Source organism: Aulonocara sp. 'chitande type north' Nkhata Bay, linkage group LG5 (assembly GCF_057382095.1).
Source record: "Aulonocara sp. 'chitande type north' Nkhata Bay isolate Kocher_YH1m ecotype deep benthic linkage group LG5, A_spYH_male_GT1.1, whole genome shotgun sequence".
In the NCBI taxonomy this organism is placed as follows: domain Eukaryota; kingdom Metazoa; phylum Chordata; class Actinopteri; order Cichliformes; family Cichlidae; genus Aulonocara; species Aulonocara sp. 'chitande type north' Nkhata Bay.
In genome coordinates, this window is record NC_141348.1 from 14,200,360 (window position 1) to 14,212,973 (window position 12,614).

The 12,614-nt window shown below is 39.0% G+C and overlaps 1 protein-coding gene across 1 annotated transcript in view; it reads right to left on the bottom strand.

Moving 5' to 3' along the window:
* Positions 1–6,026: 6,026 nt before the first annotated feature.
* LOC147329984 (caM kinase-like vesicle-associated protein) overlaps positions 6,027–12,614 on the bottom strand; it is a 47,740-nt gene continuing 41,152 nt past the window's right edge. The window contains exons 5-11 of the mRNA XM_086291468.1: positions 12,132–12,270; positions 10,605–10,725; positions 10,432–10,507; positions 10,135–10,271; positions 9,861–9,939; positions 8,906–8,993; positions 6,027–8,719 (exon numbers count right to left, since the gene is read on the bottom strand). Coding sequence (XP_086147594.1) covers positions 8,357–8,719; positions 8,906–8,993; positions 9,861–9,939; positions 10,135–10,271; positions 10,432–10,507; positions 10,605–10,725; positions 12,132–12,270 — 1,003 coding nt within the window. The 3' untranslated portion in view covers positions 6,027–8,356. The remainder of the gene's footprint in view (positions 8,720–8,905; positions 8,994–9,860; positions 9,940–10,134; positions 10,272–10,431; positions 10,508–10,604; positions 10,726–12,131; positions 12,271–12,614) is intronic.

Consider the following 12,614-nt stretch of genomic DNA (forward strand, 5'->3'; position numbering starts at 1 on the left):
CTACTGGTGGTCCCACGTACTAGATTTAAAACACGTGGGGATCGGGCTTTTCAGGCACTGGCACCTAGGCTGTGGAACTCTCTGCCGTTGTCTTTACGCTGTCTAGACTCTACTGACTCCTTTAAAAAGCAGCTGAAGACATTTTTATACAAACGGGCTTTTAACTAATTTAATTAATTTTAACTTGTATGTCTGATCTTACTGTAAAGCACTTTGTGATTTTTATCTGTGAAATGTGCTATATAAATAAATTTTACTTACTTACTTACTTACTAGATGTTCATACATAAGTGCACACATGTACACTACAGGTAAAATGTTTTAAAACACGCAATTTTTTTCAAATTTTTAAATACAAATTTTGCAGTTTAATGTCTTGTTGCTCTCTGAAATGAAAGCAAACAACCAAGCAACCGGAATTAAAAAAAATAAATCATGGAATGAATTTATAGACCAAAATGTATTCTAAACTTTTGACTCATCAAAGTAACTGCCTTTAGCAGATATAGCAGCTGAACACACCCATGTTCTTTCCACAATAGAAATCAAATATTCTTCAGAAAGTTCTTCCCATATCTGCTGCAGAAGTTCCCATAAATGTGGCACTTGTAGGTTGCTTTGCTTTCACTCTTCTGTCCAGTTCATTGCAAACCGGTTTGATGTGATTTAAGTCTGGAGACCATCGTGTTCTTTTTTTCCTGAGGTAGTTCTGCCATAGCTTGGACTTGTGTTTTGGGTCATTATCTTGCCTCTCACTGACCCTGGATCCAGGAAAACAGCCCCAGACCATCACACTTCCTCCTCCATTGTCTGACAGTTGGTGCCACACACTGTGGAGCCATCCTTTCACCTACTCGATGGCGTACAAATCCTGCGTGATGAACCAAAGTTTTCAAATTTTGATTCATTGGTCCATAACACCTTCTTCCAGTCTTCAGTAGTCCAATGGCAGTGTTTAATGGCAAGCCTCTTTGTCTTATTCTGACATCTTAACAATGGCTTTCTTGCTGCAACTCGTCCTGTCAAACCTGCAGCTCAAAGTCTTCTCTTCACAGTTGAAACTGAGGCTTGCTTACTCTGACCACTATTGAGCTGTGTTTGAAGCTGTTGGCAAGTGAGCCGCCTATTACGCAAGCTGCTAACTCTCAGAAACTTGTTCTCTGATTCAGTTGTGGCTTTGAATCTGCCAGACCTCTTCCTGTTAGAGTTTGCCCCAGTTTCTGAGTGCCTTTGATGGTGAAGGGAACTGTACACCTTGACTTTCTTTGCAATTTCTCTGTATGAAAGACCTACATTTAAGTGTTATGATGGTCAGTCTCTCTTCCATTGTTAATTGCCTTTTTCTCGCCATTTTTGTAGCAACACTTTCTGCAGTAAAATAATGTTCAACGGATGCTCACGAGGCTATGGTACTACAGTGTGTTCCACCACTGCTTTTATGCAGACAGAGGGGATCGTAAGCACTCCAGAAAAGTTGGAACACCAGCTTTTAAGGCTTGATCAACCTTCATTGCTGGAGAACTGCTGGCAGTTCTCCACTTACCTTTGTACCATTTCAAACTATTCACTGGACTTGTACGAATTGAACTGCAATAAATAACTAGAAAAATTGGGGCGCTCTAAAACGTTTGACTGTTAGTGCCTGTCACAAAGGTGGTTGAGACCGTTCTACAAAAAGAACTTTCATTGCTCAGTTTAGACTAAATGACACATCTGAATAAGTGACAATGACAACATGCCTGCTCCTTTTTTTTTAGAACAGGGTGGATTTGTTTCAGGATACAAGGAACAACATATCAGATTGTTTGAAAAACCATCACAGTGCATTCAGAGAGCATCAGATGGCGTCTGGGCTCTAGAGACTTCTGACGTCTCTTTTTCTCCTTATAGACAGGGCTCTGTTCCAACTGCTTATCTGATTCCTACCAGCGTACAGCGGAGGATGTACGGGGTGTTAGGTTGGGAGTCCCACGGTGCTGAATAGATGACACCAGTAACTGAGGTCAGCTTCCTGTGCTATGGCTGTCAAAATTATGTATGTCATCAACACGCAGATCACTTCTGATTCAGCCACCTCTGCCTCTGAATCATAAACCAGTTAAAACCAAGAAGCAGATCTACATGTTGGGAATTCAGCACCACTGACAACAAAAGGATGACCTATTACAATCTGATTGGACATTTCTGTGCTCCATTCTTTACAACACAATAGGGATGTGTTACTGTAGGGAATTATCTCCAAAGAGTCAAATCACATGACATAGTGCCAAGCTATGGCATCATTCAGTGGACTTTTCAGATGTGGAATTCGGCTCTGTCTTATCAGCGAGTCTCATCTGGTACTCTGCAGCTCAGAGGCAGGAGAGTCATTCTCTGGATAGCTCCCACAGTGAGAGCTGTCGGACAGTGCCTGCATTGTCAGGAAGGAAAAACCCAGAAGTCTGAGAGGCAGAAGTCTGGCACGAAACTGTGTTCTTGTTCACAAGCATCCTCCTGAGGATCAACGGTATTAAAAACTAAGGCCAGTCTGTTGGAGAGATGATGAACTGACAGCAATTTAAAGTCTTTTTCTGGGACTTGTCATAAACGTGTTAAAGAATTCACCTCTAAAAGTATCTGGCAGTTTTATTTTACACAGTATTCTGGCCTTTGTAAACTGTCAGCCGTCGTTTTGTCAGACCTTCGTATACGCTAAACACAAACAGAGGAGGCTCAGGGGAAAGTGCGAAACAACCGCTGCAGACAAACAGCACCTGTCAAAGTAAAGCAGAGGAATGGGAGGGAGCACCACTGCTCTCTGCTGCATCTATGCAATCATAACAGGGGTCCTGCTCACACATGCATTTCATGCTATCAGCCAGCAGGTGGCATGTTGTCATCAGTACTGTTCATGGGGTTCAACTTCTTAGAAAATAAGTAAAAACACATGACACCTATAACACTTTAACTTATTCTATGATTTTATGTTGCCTGCAACATTTACTGACTGTGGTAGAGGTACTTGCACCAAATCCCCCAGTGCTACTTGAAGTGCTGGATTCCTAAACCCTATAATTAAATAAGGTATTATTGGCTAAATCTATTCAATAAAAACGTATCAACGCTACTAACATAATGATAAACTGTTAAGGATGTTGGAGTGGTCAAGCTGAGCTACTGTTAGGCACCTTAGTTTATTCTTGGAGCTCTTTGGAGTAGTCTTCCCAAAAATTCAGAAGCACAACATAATTAAGTGTATATTTGTGTATATAATAGTCTGTATTTAAGGAAGGAAACTGGATAGTTTTAACCTATTAGCCTCATTCACTTATTCACATATAAATAAAAATGAGTGGGAAACATAAAAGGAACGTGTTGTTTACATTTAGCTTTATTCTCTGTTTAAAAGGCTTTTTCATGAAATACTAATAGTTAAATAAGATAAATAAGAGTACACAGAGTGATTCACAGCTCCAGTTACACTAAATAGGTTCAGTCAGTTTATCTATGAGTTTGTCTATTGAGAAATATCAGTATTTCAAAATTAACTTAATTGAACTTTATGTTGCGTGCTTATCACTGTTTAGCTCACACATGCATGTTTGTATGTTCAGGTAAGAAACTTCTATACTGCCGGTATTTTAATGTGAGCATATGTATTTAATGTTTGCATTGCAGGCATTTTGCTGTTCCTTCCACTGACGTGACTGCTGACTGAAACAAACCTGGTCACCAGAGGGCAGTGTCAGCTTTTCTCTCATATACCATACCAGCTCTCTACAGCATGACTGAAGTATTTGGAGTGAAGTGTGGAGACTGTTTTGCCACTCCAGTTATATTTGCATTTGTAAATGATTACACTGTTCGTGCTTTCTTTCTTTCGACATCCAACATCATCTTTCTGTGATTAGACCATTGTTGAACATACCTGAAAATCCATATATTTTTAAGTCAGTAACTCAGATCTTGTGCTTCATGTAGATCAATCAAGCACTGTGAAACAATAGAACCATAGATATGAAACAGTAAACTGGACAGCTCAGCAACACCGAAATGTTTGAAAGATCACACAAGGCAAAGTTCATGGTGGCAGAAGAATTTTGTTGGTTCAGAAAAACAATCTTGCATCATCTAGCAAAGTCAAGAACACTGAGATAAGCCAGTCATTGTCAAGATCTGCAGTCCAGAGATACCTTCATGAATGGAAATGCAGAGGACTGGTTACACTCTAGAAAAAGAAGAATGAGATCAGGCTTTCCCAGAAAACTTAAAAACAACAGAAAACAAACAAAAAAAAGATGTTATGTCATGAGCATGTGTAGCTGCCACTGGAACTGATGTTTACTGATCATGTGACTGCTCGTGTGAGCAGCAGGATGAACTGTGAAGTGTAGAGAGCTGTGCTCTCTGCACAGATTCAACCACATTTTGCAAAACTGAGCAGACAGCACATCACAGTTTAAAAGTGATTGGAGCAAATAAAGTAGCAGTAAAATTCTGGAAAAGCATCTCGATGAAGGAAGCAAAGCATTTGGTGACGTCTATGGATTCCAGATGTCAGACAATCACTTACTGCAAACAATTTTCATCAAAGTATTAAAAGCAATCTTTGTATTTAAAATGAAACAAAATTTAATAGAGAGCCTCTGAAAATGGCGGACTATGTGTAAAAACGGCTGTAATGCCAAAACTATCAGTGCAAACTTTTTGTACAATTCAAAATTCAAGTCTGTACTTCAGTCACACATGTACTGATTTACAGTCCACTGTGGTGGTGTACAGAGACAAAACTAAAACAAATAGGTCTTTGTTTAATAAGTTATGGACCTAATTTGTAAAACCATGTCTATAAGAAGTATAGCACTTAAGTGAAAGTGTCTATTTTTGACAATATTTAAACATGTATGTATCAATTATTATATATTGCCATTTGACAATTTTTTTCAGTATATATTTGATTCATCTTGGAAAAATACCACAGATTATGCTCAGTGTCCTTATTGCCCTAGAAATATCATATATAGACTGTAAAAACATATTACTAAAATATTTCTTGGCATTAATTTAGATGCATTTTTTTTAATTAACATTATTCATTGTCAAAGTTATACTATTATAGACTGTTTACAGATAATAACAACTGGAACATATACGTGTATTCTGTAGGATTTTAGAGTGAGAGGGAGGTAAGCAAGTTCATATGGGAATGATTTGTTTGATTTTCTTTTTAACCTGCATGCCAATAACTGAGTCTACAGCACATCTGTTAATCAATACCAGATTGAGGAAGAGGTAGTAACATCGACAAAAAGACCAAAAAGACCATCGATAAAAAGAAGAGATTCATTCTTGCTTGTTGCTGTAATTGCACATTATTGCACAAAATTTAGTTCCCAATGTGCAGTTATTGTCTTAGCTTTTAGCTTATATGTAAGCTTTGCCCAGAGGAAGAACATTTTTTGTATTCCATATGAATTTCTCTTCTCCTCTCAGCAAGGACGGACTCTGATCACTGGCATTTCATCTCCACGCAACTGCTTGAGAGAGTGAGGAAAAAGACGCTTCTCTCATCCTACCATTTTTAATGAAGTCATCCAATGACAAAAAGACAGAGTTAGGATCCCCTTGAGCCCTGATGGCTCTATCAATGGCTGCATACTATTGCAGAATGGGCATTAAAAAGAGAAAGTCTCACTAGAGGAAGCCTATTTAAACCCCGGAGGGCCTGGAGAGTGAGCTCTCTGCATTATTATTCCAGTGTGATGCAATTCAAGTGTCTTGGAAAGTGTCACCAAATGGCACTGCTGGGATTTTTCGAAACACGAGTTCACACCCCACGAGGATGGGTGCTAAGCTGGTGCTAATTGAGCGCGTGTAACACAGATGCTCTCCTCCGGGTTAGGGGGAAAGCAGAGTGTAATGACGCAGGCTCTTTCCCACATTTTCTCAAAATAATCTTCACTGGTTTGAAAGATGCTGTACACAATCTTTGCGCTTGGACGAGAAATAAGAGCTGATCGCACATGGATAAACAGATGAATCCAATTTTATTACCATCAAAGTCATCAACTCAGTCAAAGAGTACAGTACAGAGCTCACAAATGCAGGACAGGACCTACAGATGATCACTGGTCCTGGCAACATCACATCTACGAATACACCTGGAAGTGCTCGGCAAAATGAACAGACATGGGTTATTAAATACAGGGTTTATGAGTATGTATTGGGAAAAAGCATTGCTTCAAACTGTGCAACAGTATATGAACAGTATTTATTTGCCATCTAAACAAAGAGAACACACTACATGAAATAATCTATTCACATTAAAAAAATCTGATATCTTTCTGACTAAGCATCTTTTTAAAGATGAAATATTCATCCTAAACAATGTAAGAAAGATGGTGATGCAATCTGAACGATGCTTCGACTAATCTACTTTAAACACATTCAAAGAGATACTTTTATGAGTAAACGACTGTAACAAAAAAAGGTCAAACTTGAGATTCTATTGTAAACCTTTTCTTTTTTCTTCCCATTTAGTTTCAAATGGAGAAATATATCTTTTTATTATATAATTGGACAGGTGTGCACAGTAAATATTCTTGACAACAGAGTGGGGAAATCAGACAAGCTGGCTGTGCATAAGCCATGACATACTACACTTGAATTAAGTCATAGCACTGGCAGAGTGGCTACTGTCTTCATGTGGCCCGTGTTTCGGGCTCATGGGAACTTACAGTCCACCCACTGAGACACATATGAATTTGACAGCAGCCATATGTCAGTGTCTATGTAGGTCAGTGGCCCTCATGGGCCTGACAGCTGAGAAAGGACTACAGACTTCTACTTACAGGTATGTGGACTGTATCGAAAGGACACCAGGAATCACAGTTTCTGCAGCCAGTCAAATATTGCTCTAACTCCACTAGAGTGATTACAGAGGTTTCCTTCTGTAGCTCATTATTAAAACTCAAGGGGATCAGTGATAAGAAAAGATGAGATTGTTATTACTGTTTATCAAGTATAAGCTGAAAAATCTATGAAATAAAAAGAGAGAGTAAGAGCCAAATAAATAAAAAGAAACATAGAAAAAAGCAAAATGATCATGTACATAAAGTTTTAAATAAATACATAATAGAAATAGTAAAAAAAAAACACAGTGTAAATATGTGGTTGCACATCTCAGTACAATACAGGTCAACAAAGAGTAAGTGATGGTGCCCTAATTACAGCAAAGTCACCACAGTGCATGAAGTATTTTGAGTCGGTATCTGAACGCAAATGTTTTGAACAAGTCAAAGATGGCGGGATGTCACGAGGGCGTCTAAAAAAGAAAAGCTACAAAAAAATTTGGATGCATAGAACTGCTATGTAAAAATGGGAGGAAAAGAGTGGTGGGGTTGTTTCACATTAACAGCGGGGGCGCCAAAGGAACAGCAGCAGTTGATAGCGTAATGTACAGTATGCTTTTGAAAAGAACATTAGCCTTCACATGGCTTGAGGCAAGAGACGACAATGCTGTGGCCTGTGATAAGACAAAGCTGGCTGTAGCACATCTTTATCCACCAAGTGGGTGTAAAATGAACAGCAAAAGTGAGAAAGCATGCTGTTTTGGCTACTTCTACAAAGGTCTCTATGTACAGAATCTTTACACTTACAGCTATGAGGTTCTTTCCTGAGCAGGAACTTAGCAAAGAAACATAGTGTCTGTGTGTGCTTATGTGTGCAGCTGCCTCGTTCTAAACAACACTGGCTTAAAAACTCCCAGTCGCTGATTAAAAGCCCATTAACTGGTAAGTGGAGAATACAACAGACGGTAAAGATAGCCATATGTGTCAAGTGAGAGAAGTGCTCGTGATCTTCTTCAGGTGCGAATGTTAAGAAGCAAAACTTTTCTACCGATTCTACAAACAAATACTGGAATTGCGAGGATAACTGCAGGGAGAAGTTTCCCAAGTCGGCTCATTAAAGAGGAATCAAAGCTGTTTTCAGCACAATTATGTCTTCCATTATTCTCTTATCACTATGAGAAGAAATGGAAAGAAAATGTTAGCTGCAAGCCACAGCTTGACAGCAAATCGTTTTAGCCCTAAAACTAAAGATTTTGAAGTTAGTGTTTATATAATCTGACGCACACTGGGGGAGGTCAGGGGAAAAAAAGCACCGTACATGGGTAAAAAAAACAAACAGAAAAAGCCAAGGCAACGTAGCAGTCAGGCTCAGGAAAGGTAGCACACAGCTTCCATGAGATGATACTAATGCTGCAAGTGAAAGAGAAGCAGAGTCAGTGTCACCATGCTAGCAGCTAATGTACAGTGTGCAGGAGTAGGTGGGGACTGCAGAAGTCAAACAGGGCGCGGGGGTGGGAGGTTGGTTTTTAACCCTGCTCATCACCAGCTTCAGCAGGTGTGTGAAGGGCAGCTGAAGCTTCACCGTTGCAACGCGATGCGGGCTCGTCCCCATGTGGTGCCGGGATGGGCTGCTGATGGTCTTCGGCTGAGGGCGCCACCCCGGCCGAGGCCTCTGGTGCCGGTTGACTTTTCTCCGCTCCGGCGGGGAGCTCTGTGACCGGAGCGGTTGAACCCTCAGGTGCTGTGGCAGATGAAGGAGCAGGAGGGTCGGCAGCAGCCTGGGGAGCTGTGGAGTCTGCTGGGGCCCCGGCTGCAGGGTTTGCCGCCTTTGCGTCACTGTGCTCAGGTGCTCTCAGTCTCTTCATGATGGTGGTGACCCGAACAGCTTTCTGTGGGAGAATTAAGATCAAACTGAACTCAAATTGATGCTATAACCCCCCCCCCAAAAATGCAACTAACAGTTACACAACACTGTACCATGCTGCTGTATATCCTTGTTCAAAGACAGTAGAACTATTGTCGAACTTTTTGAAAAAGAAAAAAAGCTTCCAGAAAGAGAGAACAAAAGGGCTCACCTTCCATTTAGCTCTGGCAAAGTTCTTTTCTATTTGTGCGCACACGTTTTCCTTGATGTTCTTATCTGAGGCTGCACCACCAGAGATCCTGTTGCACAAAACAGGAGAAATACAACTTCACAACAGAGATTCACATTATCCTTACCTTCATGTGCCACGGGCTGCTACACACAGTATAACTCAATTTGCTGTTTGTTTTATCGATTGACAAACTTTTCTAAGGACAAAATAACCTTTAAGGATCATTTTTATCTTGGCTATTTTGCTTCAGGAATTTGGCATTGACAGTCTATTTGTGTTCATAGGTTAGACTTGTGAAATATAAATAAGCAGTGGTAACTGGGAAGCTAAAAAAATGCTGTATACAGGTAATAAAGTCAACTTGATAACATGAGATTATATTTATAGAGAAATGTAACAGGTAACTCCAATTAAAGCACATTTAGACATGCAAATGGGATTCAGAAGAATGTTAATCAATATATTTTCAGGGAACCAAGTTTTAAGACTGTTTGTGCCTGATCTTTGTCTCAGACGCAGCCAATAATAATTGGCTAACTGCTAATAATCCTACTATAATGATCGTAGTATATGTATATATATCTGTCTGTACCCTATCTGCTCCCTAATGGGTGGGCTAATCTGAATCAAACGTTGCACAAATATTGTTGCACCTATAGTGAACATCTATATGCTTAAAAAAACATTTATAATAAATATTTTTGCTTGATGTGTCGCTGTCACCTGTGCAGAATTTGACTGTCAGAGAGTGCACTGAGAAAGTGCAAATAATGCTAAGGACAGTAACAATCCTGGAAATGCTAACCACTGTTTCTTTGCATGATTCTACCAAAAAACAAAATGAACTTTTGAGAAGTCTTTCAGGTCAAATTAATATGGTCGGATCAGAGTCCTTTCATTTAAATGCACAATTTATCAAAGCTCCGTTGCCTACCATTCATGGTTTATAGCCTCCTGGGCTGTCAGTCTCTGGTCTTGATCCACCTCCATCAAACGAGCAACCAAACTCTTAGCTGTCAAAGAAAAATATCGTACAGAAGAAACTCAACAAAGAACAGGTATATTCCCCCGACAGACGAGAACATAAATATGACATATGTTTGAACACTCTAGCGGAAAGAAGAGGAGAAAACTCTCCAAATCTGAAATGTTTACCGAGCAAGCTGTCAGTGTGTTGCTTCACAATGTTATCTTTATCCTAAAAGTACCTGAATCAGAGATTTCATCCCAGTACGGAGAGTCAAACTCATAATCTCCTGCTAGGATCTTTCTGAACAAGTTCTTGTCATGGTTTTCATAATCATCATCATCAGTTTCATCATAGAAAGGTGGGTTGCCTGACAGCCTGATGTAGGATAGAGTGAAAAAAGAGTGAATATGTGGAGTCCAAAAAAAGCCTTCATCCCATATTTAAACAAGCTTATGCTGTAACAGAGCATTACAGATCAATCAAATTTCCACATGTGACTGAGAATAAGCCTTTAAGTCTCATAAACATAACTTACAAAATATACGTGATGACGCCTGTTGCCCAGCAGTCCACAGGTCTGCCATATCGCTGTCTGCCAACTACCTCTGGAGCTGCACCAGAAAAAAAGACATTCACTAAATTTCTACACGTCTGTAAACCAGAACAAGCACTGCCTCATTTGCATGTTGTGAAATTTAATATTCTCACCCAGATACTCTGGCGTCCCACAGGGCTCTTTGATTAGTCCGTTCTCCAGCTTGGCAAGATGGAAGTCACTGATGACTATTTTTGAGTTCTTCAGGCGGTTGTAGTAAACCAGGTTCTCCAACTGTGAAAAGTGACGTTTTTTAGCTGATGTAATATTCATATTTAAGGCATTAAAAAAAGCGAGTTTAAATTTCCAGTGGTTTCAAAACAAAAATAAAGAGAAGACTTAAACGATGTAAATGTTTAATTATGTATTACGAAGTGGGATTTCAACAGTTTTCACAGCATTTGTCACTGACACACATTTAAAAGTCCAAAATCATACAACACCTACCGTTCTCTAATTGTCTCAAATTTGCATACTAATGAGTTGCAAGACAGTGGTTTTTAGCTACATGCTAATGCTATCCCTCTCACTGCTCATAATGATAACACTCTAATGTTTGGCATGGTTACTATATTGTAGTGTCTTAGTTTTATGAAGCCTATAATCATTATTTTTGGAGGTATTTGGTGAGAAATTAAGGTGCTGCTATCTTGCTATCATGGTGCAATGATGCTATCTTGTAGAAAAATGCTAACTTTATCAACAAGAGGCTACAAGGACTAAACATTATCTCATATGGTCTGAGATTTATGATAAGTAAGACAACACAATTAAACTAGTTAAGATGAAGAAGAAAAAGTTGTAATGCTTAAAAGTGAAATTAAAACAAACGAACAAAAAATTCAAATAAAAGAATAAAGACAACAAAAGCTTTAATAACAATAAAAGACGACCAAAAAGCATTACAGAAAAACAAGTCAATAAAAAGGCGTCATTGATCCTGAAAGCCTCGTTTCCTTAGTGTTATCTACAAATGAACACATTTGTACCAGCATCATATGGAGGTGGCTTATGTGAATTTGAAAACTAGTCAAACATAGCATTGGGGGAAAAATAATACTAGATGTTTGTGCCTGCTCTCTTCTTTCTATGCTGTGAAGGACATACATAACCTATGAGATGCTCTCTTAAGAAAACAAACCTGAAACTCGCCATTTTTCAGTGTAATGAGATTAAATACGTCATTTTTAAGAAAGAAAAGTGGTGTGTGCAACATCCCGCTGCAGGAGGCAGCTGTCAGAGGGTGGAACAATTGTGACTATGCACAGTAGCAGGTAGCTTGGCAGAAAGGGAAATTAATTCCAAGAAGCAGATGTTTTGGATTGCACACCTTTTCTCTAAGCTGAGGTTTGTTGTTGAGAAAACTGATAACGGTGCAGAAATGTCTTTCAGTTTGGTTTTTCAGGGAAAAGTCATTTAGCCATTTAGTAAAACTGGACTGAAAGTTGCTGGAAACCTTTTTACATCGTACTCTTTATTTCAATGTGATGAAAACAGCTTTTAACTGATTAACTGAGGACATGTGTTTAAAAATGATATTCTTTGTATATTCTTGTCTCTTTTAATGAACTCCAGTACAGTCATGTTGTTTTGAATACTTCTGATTTGATGATGCGACTTGATATCCTGAAGCATATTACCTTGAGATTTCTGTGAACAATGTGGAGTGAGTGGAGGTAGGCAACCGCCTCCAACACTTGGCGTACCACATTGCTGGTGTCCCGCTCTGAATAGTAGCCTTGATCCAGGATCCAGTCAAACACCTCTCTGCCTGTTGCACTGTGGAAGTTGTTGGAAATTAGGAATGTAATTTAATTTCAGTAGTGAAAGCTTTAACGAACAGTTTAAATTTAAGATTTACTAAAAACTTTTCTGTCTTGGCCTATTCTTTTTCTTCCTTTGCTCTCTACTATTAACAGTTTAGAAAAAAGAAAAAAAAATACATCTGTAATTTAAACTGAAATAAAGACATCCTAATTTGATTATTATTTAACAAGATTGCATAAAAGATTTCCGTATAACCAAAAGCTTTTTAAATCACAAAAAAAGAATCCCACGTTCTGGAATTCCATGGAATACAGTACACAAAATTACAAAATCATGAAAGAGCTAATTTCACAATG